General features: G+C 36.9%; 1 protein-coding gene across 3 annotated transcripts in view; it reads right to left on the bottom strand.

Annotated features, from left to right (window-relative positions):
- WDPCP (WD repeat containing planar cell polarity effector) overlaps positions 1–16,901 on the bottom strand; it is a 350,773-nt gene that overhangs the window by 128,339 nt on the left and 205,533 nt on the right. For all 3 annotated transcript variants that reach the window (XM_024752967.1, XM_024752968.1, XM_024752966.1), the window contains 4 exons: positions 16,854–16,901; positions 15,962–16,006; positions 14,362–14,432; positions 14,051–14,110 (listed from right to left, as the gene is read on the bottom strand). In XM_024752967.1, the coding sequence (XP_024608735.1) occupies positions 14,051–14,110; positions 14,362–14,432; positions 15,962–16,006; positions 16,854–16,901 (224 nt within the window). The remainder of the gene's footprint in view (positions 1–14,050; positions 14,111–14,361; positions 14,433–15,961; positions 16,007–16,853) is intronic.

Here is a 16,901-nt window from a genome sequence, read left to right as displayed (position 1 = left end):
ACCACTCAATAGGGAAAGAACAGTCTCTTCAACAAATGGTGCTGGGGAAACTGGATATCCACATGCAAACAGTGAAGATGGACCCTTACCTTACACCATACACAAAAATTAACTCAAAATGGATTAAAGACCTGGACTCAGACCCAAAACCATAAAACTCCTTGAAGAAACCATAGGGGAAAGGCTTCACAGCATTGGATTTGAAAATGATTTCTTAGATATGACACTAAAAGCAAAAATAGACAAATGTGACTACATAAAACTTTAAAACTTTTGTGCATCAGAGGACACAATTAACAGAGTGAAAAGGCAACCTACAGAGTGGGAGAAAGTATTTGCAAATCATGTATCTGACAAGAGATTAATATCCAAAATATACTTTTTAAAACTCCTATAACTCAACAACAACAAAAAAATCAAAAAACCCAATTAACAAATGGGCAAAGGACTTGAATGGACATTTCTCCAAAGATGATATACAAATGGTCAACAAGCATATGAAAAGATGCTCAACATCACTAATCTTTAGAAAAATGCATACCAAAACCACAATGAGATATCACCTCACACCCACAAAATAGCAACTATCAAAAAAAAAAAGAACACAGGGCTTCCCTGGTGGCGCAGTGGTTGAGAGTCCGCCTGCTGATGCAGGGGACACAGCTTCGTGCCCCAGTCCAGGAAGATCCCACGTGCCATGGAGTGGCTGGGCCTGTGAGCCATGGCCGCTGAGCCGGTGTGTCCGGAGCCTGCGCTCCGCAACAGGAGAGGCCACAACAGTGAGAGGCCCGCATACCACAAAAAAAAAAAAAAACAAGTGTTGGTGAAGATGTGGAGAAACTGGAACCCTTCTGTACTGTTGGAGGGGCTGTAAGATGGTTCAGCTATGAAAAACAGGAGGTTCCTCAAAAAATTAAAAATAAAACTATCATCTGATTCAGCAATCCCATTTGTGGATATATAAGCAAAAGAAATGAAAGCAGGGTCTTCGAGAGCTATTTGTACACCCATGTTCACAGCAGCATTATTCACAATAGCCAAGAGAAGGAAACAATCCACATGCTCATCAACAGATGAATGGATAAACATAATGTGGTAAATACATCCAGTGGAATATTATTCAGCATTAAAAAGGAAGACAATTCTGTCACAGGCTACAACATGGATGAACCATGAGGACATTATGCTAAGTGAAATAAGCTAGTCACAGAAGGACAAATACTGCATGGTTCCACTTACATGAGGTAGCTAAAATAGTCAAACTCATAGAAGCAGAGAGTAGAATGATGGTTGCCAGGGACTGGGGGTAGGGGTAAACGGAGTTGTCATTTAAAGGGTAGAGTTTCAGTTTTGCAAACTGAAAAAGTTCTGGACATGTTTCACAATAATGTGAATATACTTAACACTACCAAACCGTACAGTTAAAGATGTGTTAAGATGGTAAATTTTATGTATTTTTTACAATAAAAAATTTGTTTAATTAAAAAATTTCAAGTTTGGGACTTCCCTGGTGGTGTGGCGGTTAAGACTGCACTCCCAATGTAGGGGGCCCAGGTTTGATCCCTGGTCAGGGAACTAGACGCCGCGTGCCGCAACTAAGACCCAACACAGCCAAATAAATAAATAAACATTAAAAAAAATTTTTTAAGTTTATTGGAAAGGTCCAGTTGACAGAAAGGATTATTTTTAAAAAGCAGGTATCTGTGGCAAAAACTCTTTCTAAGCATTTTAGGTATGTTAACTTACTTAATTCTTATAATAAACCTATGAGTTAGGTATTTTTATATTCATTTTATAGTTAAGTGAACTCTGACACAAACAGGTGAAGTAACTTCCCCAAAGTCACACGGCTAATAAGCCAAGATTTGATACCAAGAAGAATGGAGCAGTTTACACTTTCCACCAGTAAGAGAAGGGACAATCATGTGGGGTTCTGAGGGAATGGGATCCAAGTCTATGCCAGAGGCTCCCAAACTTTCTCAGTTCATGGCACCCTCTGTGTCTCAGAAATTTTTATGGCTCCCCTAGTCCAAAAGAAATAACAGAATTCAAACAATTTAAGTATTTATATCCCAACAACTTGGTAGCCATTTGAAAACATAATACACAGAGATTGAAAGAAAAATATATTTAATTCCTAAATAACCACATTACTTACTAATGGGATGTGTACACTATTAGAAGCTGGGCACTACACAACTTCTCAAACCTTGGAATCAGACTGGAAACCCTTACCCTCATTGTGTTCTATGTTAATTCTTGTGTGGTACTTGCTTTTTTATCACAGCAAGCTCTAAAAAACCAGCTTCATATAGATATGACCTCCCCCAAAGGAAGTTAGTGTGTTCTAATGTTGAAAATCTGCTCTACCTGGAGCTACTTTGTGTAGAATCCAGCAGAAGTCTTGTGTTTTTCCTGAAATTTTAAAATATCCTGCAGGACTCCTGTGAATTCACTGCAATTCCCAGGGTGCATCAGTGCACAGTTTGAGAACTGTGGGTCTAGGTGGGATGCCTGGCTTTAAACAGGAGTAAAGATTATTCCTCTATTATGGCAGAAGGATGGATACAGATAGAGATTTATATGTTTGGCACATAGTGTTAACTGAGATCTCACAATTCAACCTAGGATTCTACCTAGACCAAGGGGACTACCAAATGATAGGTACTTCACTGTGGAAAGCCACTGTGAATATTTTACATTCAACACTATTTTATAAGAAGCATAGTTGCAGCTGCCTTTAATTTCAGTCACTTAAGCAGTATAAATGCTAACCTAATAGTTTTATTTTTTAACTTTATTTTTTAAAATAAGGGGTATAAATCACAATTTGGCAAAAGCACTTGATGTGTTTTCTCTACCAGCTATTTTGGCATATCTATAACAATATTCTCAAATATCATGAATGTAAAGTTGCTGGGTTCTCACACCCAACCATATATACTAAGTTTATATGTACATTTCTAATTGGCACATTCCAAACTGTGCATCTAATACAAAGTTCTAAGTTTGAAGTCATATTTTAAGTTTTTATATAAAAATTAAGTACAAGGACTAAAATATAATGCACTAAAAGTCTTCTCATTAGCTAGCTATCGATGTAAAACTTTACTCTCCCTTTATAAAGTACATACATGTCTGGCATGTGTTTGTTTCCATTTTGTAAAATACACACGAAAATCAATGAGAGTCATTAGATTATTCAGATTTTGAACTCATTTAGCTTTAAACATATTTACTATTAACTATAACTGGATATATGGAGGAAATTCATAGTCCTGAACTGGTTTCCTTTGTGGCAAAATACCTTGAAGCTTCCAAAACATTATTAGACCCAAATGCCAAGGGCAGAGGCAGGGAATTATGAGTTTCTTCAAAGAAATGTTTTTAAATGAAAACAATAAAAGAGAAGAAAGGACCATTTATGAAAAGAACAGGAAGGAAATGCTGATTGATGACACAAAGACACATTATTATGAAGAAGATAAAAATTTTCTTTGTGTCATAACCGTGTTCTAAAACTGGGTCCATATATTACTGTATATTTAAGAGTAAATAGTTAATGTATTGATGAATTATCATAGGTCATCAAACTTTGGATTGAATTAGTCAAGATACAATGTAAATTTTCTATTTTTCCTGGAAAGGAATGATTTTTTTTCCCTAAAAGAGTAATTATCAGGGCATGATATTAAACTGGCTAGCTGAACATTAAGATTACTCAGGTATAGTACTGTGTGTATGCAAACATACAGATACGCATTCTTATTCTTAATATAAACCTTTGTGGGGGTGACGGCCATGGGCATGCATCACTCAGAGCTCCTTCAGGAGGAACGAATGCTGGGAACACAGTTGACTGACCAAGACCAAATATTCCCTAGGTGGCTACTAGCCAATGGTTGAGCATGGTGTGGTACTAGTCCAACAGGGGACTCCTCTAATGAGCAACTTTGACTCAGGGACTCTCCTGTGGCTGAAATTTTCTGAGCACCATGCTGCAGCCTGAGGCTCCTTATACCCAGTCCTTTCCCCTCATCGCTCAGGGCTCAGACCAGCATCACAGTCAAAAGGCTCTCCTGCCTGCTTCCTTCCCCTTTATCTTTCCCATCTCCCCATAAATCACTTGCTGTTCTAGCACTATCTTGACATCTGCTTCTCAGAAGCACTCTGGGCATGTTTAAAAAGTATTTCAGGGCTTCCCTGGTGGCGCAGTGGTTGAGAGTCCGCCTGCCGATGCAGAGGACACGGGTTCGTGCCCCGGTCCGGGAAGATCCCACATGCCGCAGAGCGGCTGGGCCCGTGAGCCATGGCCACTGAGCCTGCGCGTCCAGAGCCTGTGCTCCACAACAGGAGAGGCCACAACAGTGAGAGGCCCGCATACCACAAAAAAAAAAACAAAAAAGTATTTCAATTAAAGAAATACACATATAAATTGTTAAAATGTCAAAGAATACTTGGAATTAAAGCAGCTGTTTACTGTCTTATCCCACCACAGCCTCTCATCCCACTCTCAAATATAACCATTTCAACTCTTGGTAATTTCTCCTGGTTCTACCATATTTCTAAATTTCTAAATACGTTGTGTCACTTAGAACTGCATTCAGGTGCATGTAATAGAAACCTTAAAAAAAAAAGTTATTACTTAACTGAATGGAAGTTTGTTCTTCCTCACAGAACAAGAAATGTGGCCTTAAGCAGTTCATGGCTGAAAAGACAGCTCCATGACATCAACAGGTACCAGGAACCTACTTTTCATCCCCTTTCCCTTTATTAAGTGGCTTTTGGTTAACATTACTCCAGCAATTAATTCTTCCCTTTTCTGCATCGACTGTACTACTCCCATTAGCTTACCAACAGGAATAGATGTTATTCCTTGCATCTAAAAAAAGAAACAAAAACCTCTTTTTTTAATTTATTTTTTTATTTTTTTGCGGTACGCGGGCCTCTCCCGTTGCGGAGCACAGGCTCCGGACGCGCAGGCTCAGCGGCCATGGCTCACGGGCCCAGCTGCTACGTAGCATGTGGGATCTTCCCGGACCGGGGCACGAACCCGTGTCCCCTGCATCGGCAGGCGGACTCAACCACTGCGCCACCAGGGAAGTCCCAAAAACCTCTTTTAACCTCACCTCTCTCTCAAGCTCCTGACCTATTTCTCCATTTTCCTTTATAATGTAATCCCTTCTGATGTTGTAAAGCCCTAATTTCTCTCCTCCTATTTTCCCTTAAATACATTCCAGTCAGGCTTCTGCCCATACCATCTATGGACCCTGCTCTAATCTAGGTCACAAATGACTTCCATGCTACTCCATCCGATAGTCAATCTCAGGCAACTGTTACTGGTATGCTACATACCAGCAACACTCAACTTTCTTCCTGAAACCTAGTTTCCAGGGCACCACATTCCCTTCAGTGTGCTCTACCTCTCTGGCTACTCCTTATTCGTCTCCTTTCTCCATCTCTCCCTTTCTCTCTCTCCAATCCCCAATGCTGGAGCACCCCAGAGCTCCGCCCTTCTGCCTCCTCTAGTTCTCTATCTACACTCACTCCCTTGGTGCTCTTCACTGATTTCTTGGCTTCAATACCATCTCTGTTGCTGCCTCCCAAACTTCTCTCTCCAGCCCAGGCCCTTCTCTAAACTACACATTTCTATAACCAATTGTCTACTGACTTCTCTACTTGAATATCTAATAGGCATTTCAAACACTGACGTCAAAAACTGAGCTCCTGATATTTCCCTCAAAAATGTCTCTTCTCAGTCTTCGCCATCTCAGTAAATGGCCATTCTTCCAGTTGCTCAGAAATTTCTCCTATATTCCACATCTGATCCATCAGCAGAATCTGGCCACTTTTCACCACTTAACCGCTCCACGCGGTCAAAACCACCGTTATGGCTGTTCACCTGGAGTATGGTAGCAGCCTTCTAACTAATTGCCCTGACTTGATCTTCATTTCCTTCAATGTGTTCGCATCACAATACCTAGAGTTATCCAATTAAAAAGTAAATCAGATCAAGCTCCTCCTCTGCTCAAAAGCCCCAAAGGGTTTCCCATCTCACTTAGAGTAAGAGCCAAGCCCTTCAAAGGCCTGGAAGGCCCTTATATAACTAGTGCCTCATTTTCTCTCTGATCTTAATTCCTACTACTCTTCTCCTTGCTCATCCCACTCCAATCAGATCAACTCTTTGATGTTTTTCAAACATGCCACGTATACTTCCATCTCAGGGCCTCTGTACCTGCCTGGAACCCTCTTCTCCAGATACCTTCCACGGCTTGCTCCTTTATGTCTTAATCACACGAGGTCTTTCCTGGTCACCAGATATCAGGCCCATCCTGCCCTACCATCCCCCACATATACTTCCTATTTTTCTTGCTTTATTTTTCTCTTAACAGTTATTACTTTCTTACATACTCTAAATTTTACTTATCGATCCCTTCTTGACTGTCTACCCTAATGAAACTTAAGCTACAGGGGAACAGGAATAATGGTCATTTTTGTCTGTTTTTTTCACTGGCATCCCTAGCAATGAGAATTCTATTTGGCATATACTCGGCACTATATATATATGCCTTGAGTGAAAGAATGGTCAAAAGCAGGGCCCTGTCCCTTCAGGAATATTTCAGATCCAGACTGGAAGCACAGAAGCTGAAAAGCCACATCCCAATTGAGTATGGTGTGACATTATATATATATATAAAATAAGTACATGTATTTTATATGTAAAAATACATTTAAAGTATGCAATATTCCTACAATATTTTGCTTTTTTAGAGGAATTTCAAATGCCTCAGCCTGGGGAAGACATATTTTTGGATAAGGGCAGTGGTCTATGGAGAATAATACCACTAGTTTGAACAACCTACTCTGCCCTCATAGCAGGCAGTGAACGGCAGGGCTTTGTGGAGCCGCTGGAAGCCCGAGGCAACAGGAAGAGTCAGTAAAACAGTGCAATACTTATTTAAAATTCTGATATTTTGCTCATTATAGGTCTTCTGAGGGGCATTAATTCTGATTTTTAAATGCTGTACAAAAATATGACTTAAAAAAAGTAAGCTTTCTTGTAAGTCCTACCAGGAACCTCTGCTTACTTTGGCCAGAATTGCTGCATTTTGCCACTCTGAACAATAGGGTCTGTTCATAAAGAAAAATGGATACTGGACAAGCAACTAGCAATGTCTTCCATATGTTATTTCTTGATTTAGTCATTACCTACTGATTTTTTTTCAGTAAAATTTATTTATCCTATATCTTTTATTATCTTATTAAATATTATTATTAATTCTCCTAGATCAGACTAGATATCAGATCTATCAGTTCCTTTTCTTCCCTCCCTCCAATATCCCTAGGAGAACCTTCTGTCCCCTGCCCCAATTTGGACCAGCTGCTACCTAGGCCTAAGGCACAGTCATCCTAAGATTTCTCCTCATTTCTTTCCTGTGTAAGATCCTCTGTTTCCTGGATCCTAAGAAATCTTGCTTCTTGGTTCACTCTACTGCTTTAGGGCAGCACATCTTCCAATAACCTCCTGAGAAAAAGTCCATGGCAGGTAAGTAAGATTTTTTGAGAGCTAACTAGCTTGAAAGTGTCCTTGCTTGAAAGACAATTTAGAATTCTAGACACAGAATTCTAGGCTAAAAGCTCTTCCCTTCAGAATTTTGAAGGCATGATTCCACAGTCTTCTAACTCCTTGTATTGCTGTTGAGAAGTCTGATTCCCATTCCTTTCTATGTATCTTATTTTTCTTTTTTTTTTCACTGCAAAAGCTTTCTGGATCTTCTCTTTAACTTTGGTTTTCTAAAATTCACAAAATATGTCTTGGTATTAGTCTTTTTTTCAACCACTGGGTCCTTTCAAACTGGAAACAAACATCCTCCAGTTATGGGAAATTTTCTTCTATTATATGTTGTTTGTTTGTTTCTTCCCTCCTGTTTTCTATCATTAGTAAGATATTGGACCTTCTGGCCTGATGCTCTAATCTTCTTACCTTCTATTGCCTATTGTTCACTATGGCCTTTAGTACACTCTGTTCTGCATTATAGGGATATTTTAACTTTATCGTTCAATTCTTCTATTAATTCTTCTACCAATGCTGTCATATTTTTAAAATTCATTTTTATTTTTGGCTGCGTTGGGTCTTGTTGCTGTGCGTGGGCCTTCTCTAGTTGCAGCGAGCAGGGGCTACTCTTCGTTGCAGTGCACAGGCTTCCCACTGCAGTGGCTTCTCGTTACGGAACACGGGCTCTAGGCACGTGGGCTTCAGTAGTTGTGGCACACAGGCTCAGTAGTTGTGGCTCACGGGCTCTAGAGCACAGACTCAGTAGTTGTGGCACGTGGGCTTAGCTGCTCCGCAGCATGTGAGATCTTCCTGGACTAGGGCTCAAACCCGTGTCCCCTGCATTGGCAGGTGGATTCTTGACCACTGTGCCACCAGGGAAGCCCCTATGCTGTCATATTTTTAATTCTCAAGAGCTCCTTTCCTTTTTCCTGAGTATTCCTTTTTCAAAAATAGCATCCTATTCTTGTTTCAAAGATGCAAGAACTTCTCTTATTTCTCTGTGGGGATTAATTTTAATTCCCTGAATTTAGTTCTGTTTATTGTACTGTCCCTGATTCTTTTTCTTTTCTGTTTGTTTTAGTCTCAGACTCATAGATCTTAGATTTACAGATGGAGATTTCCTTGAAAGTACTGTGGATCTCTGGCTCCCTGGTTATATTTATTTTTTTAAAAGATCTTTATTGGAGTATAATTGCTTCACAACACTGTGTTAGTTTCTTTTGTACAACAAAATCAATCAGCCATATGCATACATATATCCCCATATCCCCTCCCTCTTGAGCCCCCTCCCACCCTCCCTATCCCACCCCTCTAGGTTGTCGCAAAGCATCGAGCTGATCTCCCTGTGCTATGCAGCTGCTTCCCACTAGCTACCTATTTTACACTTGGTAGTGTATATATGTCGATGCTACTCTCACTTCACCCCAGCTTCCCCCTCCCCTCCTCAGCGTCCTGAAGTCCATTCTCTATGTCTACGTCTTTATTCCTGCCTGGCCACTAGGTTCATCAGTACTATTATTTTTTTAGATTCCACATATATGCGTTAGCAAATGGTATTTGTTTTACTCTTTCTGACTTACTTCACTCTGTATGACAGACTCTGAGCCCATCCACCTCACTACAAATAACTCAATTTCATTTCTTTTTTATGGCTGAGTAATATTCCATTGTATATATGTGCCATATCTTCTTTATCCATTCATCTGTTGGACATTTAGGTTGCTTCCATGTCCTGGCTATTGTAAACAGTGCTGCAATGAACACTGTGGTACATGTCTCTTTTTGAATTATGGTTTTCTCAGGGTATATGCCCAGTAGTGGGAGTGCTGGGTCATATGGTAGTTCTATTTTTAGTTTTCTAAGGAACCCCCATGCCGCTCTCCATAGTGGTTGTACCAATTTACATTCCCATCCCTGGTTATATTTAAAAGTGAGTCTCCAAAAAATTGATTGGAAGCTTGGTGCGTACAAGGAGGCTTGTTAACTTGGGCTTCACTGTAAGGAGATTTGTTGGCACATCTATATTTTCAAAGGGAACTACCAAATATCAGTATCCATAGGCTTTGCTCTGGGAGTAATAATCTATTTTGTCAGAGAAGGGTCTTCTAAATAAGTTACATTGAGATATAGCCTCGGTGCTGGAGCAGGTAAGGAGTTGGGGAAGATCTCACCATTCCAGATACAGACTCTTACTTAATCCCCTTATTTTCAGTCTAGCCACCTTACTTCTGCTCTGTGCTTAGAATCTTCAAGTCCAGAAACCCCCTAGTTTGGTGTTTCCAGAAAATAATTATCCCATTTCATTTGTTCTTTGTAGAAATCACCTCTGGTTTTCATGTTTTAGCCTACATCCCACTGCCAGGCTAATCTCTGTGCTTTCTCTAAATTCTTATTACCTTTTTAACTTGGTGTCATACAACTTAGCACTCACTAGTGTCCTAGTGATTTTACATGTCTGTTTTCCTTGACTAGGTTATACTGGCAACTCAGCCCACACTTTACACATCTTTAGTGCCTCCTGCAATGGTGGCAGTCAGTAAATACTGTGTGATGGGTTTTGTATAAATAATATGCTATTACTAATAGTTGTAACTTAAAACCATGGTTTGTCAATTATTATTTTATGAGGAAATCGAAACTGATTTTCACATAGTTTGGTGAAAGATCAGGTAACGATGCTATTCATTATACAACTGAGGAAGTTATAATAAAATAAGTTCCTTAAGGTCACAGTTTATCTGTGATATGCTTGGAAAATAATCTCTACTTTTACATAGACTGTCAAGTAATTCATTACAAGAATTTAAAAAGAAAACTATCTTTTCTTGGCATTTTAAAATTGCATCTGGAAATGTCAAATAAGTATAGAAAGAGATCAGGGTAAAGATGACTATATCATACTTTTATGCTCAAATGTACATATATGATTTAAATAATTTAATCTAAAATCAATATATATGAAGTTACATCTATCTTAATGATAATATTGCTTTTAACTAATTATGCAGTAATCTGCAAATATGAATGTGACTTGAAGCACAATTTAAGGAATTAAAATATTCCACCACAGCAGTGTACAATTTAATAGTATCTTAATGCTGAAACTATTATTCGCTAAGAACAGTTTGGAAAATGGTTTAAGAAATTCAAAGCAGAAAATTATTAAATACTTTCTCATAATAAAATAATTTTAGGAGATCAAAAAAACAGTGAGAAATATATGTGATACACTTTTAATTCATTTCAAACTAGTAACAGGTACAGTCTGAAAAACCAACTTCAAAAGAAAGTTTTCATATAGAACATATGTATAGGTAAGTCTTGATTTATAAACTGCTCTGAATTTACAAATGAAATTTTTTTTAAATGGTACAATTTACAGGTCATTGAATCACTGAATCAACAACATGAATTAAGCTTTGATACTGATGATAACCTATCAAAAAAAAACCTTGTTATTCAACAGAGGGAAAAATCCAGGCTCAGATTGCATCCTCTGAAATTCTTTATGTTGTTGTAGTTGCATTGCTAATTCCTGAACAACTGAACCTTTTGAAGAAATAAGGATCCCTTAAAAAGAAGACAACCAAGATAAATTCCATATAGCCTAAAGCTGCCCCTTTTTGAGGGGGGGATAAAAGATTTACATTAGTTAAGGAATGGCACAGTCAAAAACTGAAGAGTCTAACTATGTTAGCACCAAGATACTGAGGAACTTTTTTCACTTCTTTTCTAAGAATTAGAGAACTTTACGTGTGATCAATGGCTGCCATTTTAGGGTTAAATATATGGGGAAAATTACTAATAGAAATGAAAGCATATGTTACCTTTAGAGTTACCACACTGGATGATGTACAAAAGGGGGACCCTATGGGAGCCTGTAGAGATGATGTACTGATTTTGCAGCTAACAAAAGGCTAAGGGGAGCCTTATGAAAATTTAGCTTGAGCACCAAATTTTTAATTTTCTGTCATATTAGATATCTTTAAGAATAACACACATATTCATATTTTTAGAAGACCTAGCTAATAGTCCTGTCTAGAAACTGTGGTAGTGGATGGATAATGTTAGGAGGTCTTTCAAAGGCCCTAAAGATATGGGGAATAACCTGGACCTGTGGACACGGTGGAGGTCAAGTTATCTTGTTGAAATATATCACATCAAGAATGGGCTGGTATTAAAAGGTCTATTTAAGGCATATCTTATCAATCATAGAAATAAAGCACAAAATATGACAGAACATAATGATAAGCTCCACTGGAAATGTTAAACACAGACTCATTGGTACAACAGCCTATGAAATCAGTATTTTCAGTTTCCTATAAATTACGGAAGTAATTTTGTATATATTCTATCACACATATTCCTTTTCTGAGTTGAATTAATTCAATAGTGAGGAATATCCATCTTCATACTCTCCCATACACACATGCACACAAACCTGCTTATTAAATTAAAATGCAATAAAGTCTATTTAAAACGGATTGTGTACTGAGATGCTCCACTGCATATTTTCAGATGCCTGACATGTTCCAACTTACCTGTGCAACAATAAGGGTGAGGCCATGAGACACACCTCTTACTATAGGTGGTAGGCTTCCCCTGCAGTCAAATAATTTTGAACCAGCTTTTAAAGTGAGTAATGGCATTGAGAAGTACAATTTGAGTTGTACTAAGTTTAAAACTTTCTGGAGTATATTTTGTATTCAAGTTTTAAAGTCTGATTAAAATTTTTATGAAAACAAATTATGAATTTTTAAATAATTCCATCCTTTTCAATAGTATCCTAAGTCTAATTTAAGAAGTATTATGGTTCTAAAAAAGAAACGAAATTGAGTTATTTGTAGTGAGGTGGATGGACCTAGAGTCTGTCATACAGACTGAAGTAAGTCAGAAAGAGAAAACCAAATACCGTATGCTAACACATATATATGGAATCTAAAAAAAAAAAAAAAAAGCTCATGAAGAACCTAGGGGCAAGACGGAATAAAGACACAGACCTACTAGAGAATGGACTTGAGGACACGTGGAGGGGGAAGGGTAAGCTGGGACAAAGTGAGAGAGTGGTAGTGTATATATGAACATATATACACTACCAAACGTAAAATAGATAGCTAGTGGGAAGCAGTAGCATAGCACAGGGAGATCAGCTCGGTGCTTTGTGACCAGCTAGAAGGGTGGGATAGGGAGGGTGGGAGGGAGACGAAAGGGGAAGGAGATATGGGGATATACGTATATATATAACTGATGCACTTTGTTATAAAGCAGAAACTAACACACCATTGTAAAGCAATTATACTCCAATAAAAATGTTAAAAAAAAAGAAGTATTATGGTTCTAAAAATATTAATTCAACCTTGTAAACAGTCTCTGGAAAATAATAATTATGACAGTTGAGGAGGTAACTAAAGTCACTTTCATGAATAAAGGTAGACTAGTCTAAACAAAAAATGAGCACAAACCGGAGTCCACTAAAATGAGATCTATATTCAAATAGTATATTAACACAAGTTTATAATTACTACAAATTCAATGTGGTAGATTTATGGATAGAGCCATGGGTCTAAACTTCAAACAAGAGTAGTTAGACCTAAAATTCGTGAATCACATTGTAAGCAAGTAAGAATTTAAATTGATACAGGATATTTAATTCCATAAAACAGTTATAATTATTAGTACTGATGTAACTTCAACTACATGTAGGAGTAGAATATTACTAATGATTCGTTTTATCATAAGCGAGTAAAATTTTTCTAGGCAAATAGCATTTTTTAAGCCTACTGACACAGCTGAGATATCTGTCGATTATTTTATGATCAATGGACAAGTGATTATTATGTCCTGAATCTAGACCCATTCAACATGTAGCTCACCTTGTCCAGGCTCTAATAGTGCTGTACAGAAGAACTTTCTCTGATGGAAATGCTCTGTATATATATTGTCCATATGATAACATGTGGTTACTGAGCACTTAAAATGTGGGTAGTGCAACTGAGGAACTGAATTTTTAATTTTAATTAGTTTAAATTTATATTTAAATAGCCACAGGTGACTACCAGCTACCATATTAAACAGTACAGTTTAGAAGGTTCAAAAAGTAAGAGCAAATGTCTTGTTTTGTTAGGTCTAACTCTAGTCTGCTTGTTGATTTCCATAAGCATGGTGTTCACAAGTGCTTACAAGAGTGGTCAAAATACCTTTTGTCCTATGGTTTTACCTTCATTCATAAATATGATTAAATCTATGACAAACAAAAAATACCATCGGAAAAGACTGTTACTAGTGCTTATAGTGTCAGTACAACTATACTGATTAATGAGGTAGCCTGAGTCAATCTGTCTAATGTTAGTTCTAGAATGACTAGAATTCAAACTATGAAATACCTGTTCCTAAAAAGTTTTTGTCCATTACCTATCATAACACAAGAATACCAATTACTGCATAGTTTTCAGCTCCACTGGTTAAACACTGCGAAAGCATGTCAAACCTTTTTACCTGACAGATATATTTGTTCTTCCATTTGCTCAGCACACACTGACTATTTTGCATCAGCTCCTGAAGGAAACAGAAAAAGAGAGTGCAGTTGGCTATACACATTGTCGTTACCAGTTAAAGTGCTTCTGATTTGCAAGCAAAAAAAAAGATCAGCATGCCTCACAAAGATGCAACTGTTTTGGAACTCCTCACTGGACAAAAGCAAAGCTATCATCACCAGGAGAGTTGATCCTTTATGAAAATTAAAGCTGTTGAAAGATGTTTTAAAACAGATTTGTTTGTTGCCATTTTTGAAACTTCTGGAAAGATACCTCCAACTCCTTGAGTGAGTCTCGAAGTTTTTCTGGGCGTCTGTTTTTGAGCGTCCATGGAAAATCTCGTGCTGGCAAACAAAACGTGTACTATAGTCAGTTAAACGTGGTTTAAAAAGGAAACTCTGCTTAGCAATGTGCCTTAGGAGATTAAAATAAAACACCTCCTTAACTGAAAGGAAGTAGGCTTCACTTCCATCATCAAATGACAGTTTTTGAAAGGCTCTGTCATAAAAACAGGATTTTTACCACAAAACAATCTCCCTGATCAAAATTTTATGATGACAACTAACAAGGCTCGGAGAATCCCTGGGAAAGTTTCCTAGGCCTGTGAATCTAGCACTTAACAGTAAATGACCCACTCTTTACCACAGAAGTAACATTTTCATATAAATAAAGAGTCAATCCGAAAGAAATTCCAAACTGTGCAAGTAGCCTTATCAGATCTGAAAATTCCTATGAGTAAATGAATATACTGAGGAAAGAAATAAAATTTAAAAAATAACACAGAGAAAATGAATTTAAAATTAAGCATCACACATTTAAACTAAGGACAAATTTGAGGGAAATCCAAGTTTTAACAGATTAGACACTAACAGTGCTCTTTTCTATTTAAAATAATTCTCTTTAAAATCTACACCACAATTCAATAATGATAAGCCTTTGTTTTGTTTTAAATTAAAAGATAAAATTATTTAGTAGAGTCTCAATGTTAGCCTAAGACAAATTAAAAATAGTTCTGTTTAAAAGAATTAACAGAATATTAAATTCATTATAATGATATCTATTTCATCACAAAAACGAATTCATCTCTGAATTCTCCTAAATAATAATTCTAAATGCGTGTGTACATGTGTTTTGTGTGTATGTACATATAATATACAGTATATATAGGCATTTAAATTTTTATAGAATTGCTATTATCTTATTAAAGCAAATTAATGACATTCTATAAACATAATTTATGATGTGCAGAGCATATGTAAAAAGTTTTAAATCTCTGTTGCAGGTACTAATACAGTATTTTTAAAAATTAAATGTTAGCTTGATCATTTAAAATGAGAATAAGTAGGATATTCAGCTCCACCTATATTCCAAATAAAACAGTCATATTTTAACCACATTATACTGTACCCATATTACATATATAACACGTTTATATATTTGAAAACAGGAAAGACTAAAGAGAATAAAATGCTAATACTGATAATTACAAATCTTATTCTCCTACAATGGGTAAAACATATTAATAATTTAGGCATAATATGGATAATAAAATGCTATCAGAATTTAAGCATGGCACACTTTTTAAATATATTAAATAATATAAATATGGTTCATTAAGAAAGTTTGTGTTTACAGAAGCATATATCTCACCAAACAATGGACAGAGATTTCATTGGTCTAAACGAAAAATTCCTAACAATATGATTCTTATTCACGTTTATGTACCTAAACAATGGGAATTTATAAGAAATTTGTAAGGAATAACATTTTCTATTTGCACAGAAAGCTTAAAATATGTTTTAAGGCTGAATTTTCAGGGATATTAAAATTCCAGTTTTATAATAATTCCAAAAAAATATAAAGTAAAACTTACATTCTGCCAGCTTCTGCTTTTCTTCTAAGTTACCATGCTCTGTTGCTGATATTGTGGCAGCGGAGAGATGTTAAAAAAAAAAAAAGGGGAAATTATTTTTATTATAATACTTTGTATTTTTATATGTGCATAAATAATTATTTATACATGCTATTGAGATTAATAAAATATGCCAAACTTTAAAAAAGGCAGTTGAAAAATGCCATAATATGGATGTTTTCATTTCATAGAAGATTTCCTAAATTTGTAGTGAAAAGGCTTACAAAGCACAACAGGTGGGCCAATATCCTGAGTTTGCAATCTCATCAGATAGGGAACAGAACTGCAACTGAGCCCAGAACAGAAGCTGCTTCAGTCTGTCATCAGAACCATGAAGTCAGCCTATTAGCCACCAAGCTAAGCACACAGGATGCCCACACAAGCCTCACTTCAACAGAGACCAAAACAGGAAGTAACTCTAGCTAGAAAGACCTTTTGGCCCATCATGAAACTTCTGGGATTAACAGGATTAATCAGATAAAGAAAATTGATCACTCACTCAGAAATGCCTATTTCAGATATCAGGTGAGGATCCGGGAGGCCAGCATCAGTGGGACCCATGCATTAACAATGCCCTCTACTGGGACACTGATAAATAAACGAGAATAGACTGTCCAGTTATCAGTCTAATCAGCAGTAAAATGAAAATTTTCAGGTTCTGCTATAGCATTTTCTCAATATTGCTTTATTTTATATAGAAATCAACCTCAGCATTTTTCTGAAGAACTGGAGTAACCTTTCTTGAAATTCTAGAATTCATCTAAGACTCATAAAAACAGAGTTTTCAAGTCAGTATTTTACAGTTTAGAATACAAAGTTTATAAAAATCACTTTAGTAGAACAGATACTTTACCTGGTGGCTCTTTCTTGTCATAATACTGGTAGATCCCGATGTCTCTAT

The sequence above is a fragment of the Neophocaena asiaeorientalis genome, unplaced genomic scaffold (assembly GCF_003031525.2).
Source record: "Neophocaena asiaeorientalis asiaeorientalis breed wild unplaced genomic scaffold, Neophocaena_asiaeorientalis_V1.1 scaffold100, whole genome shotgun sequence".
NCBI classification, from domain to species: domain Eukaryota; kingdom Metazoa; phylum Chordata; class Mammalia; order Artiodactyla; family Phocoenidae; genus Neophocaena; species Neophocaena asiaeorientalis.
The sequence above is the reverse complement of the archived record's forward strand: the minus strand, read 5'-3'. Positions and strand labels throughout refer to the sequence as shown.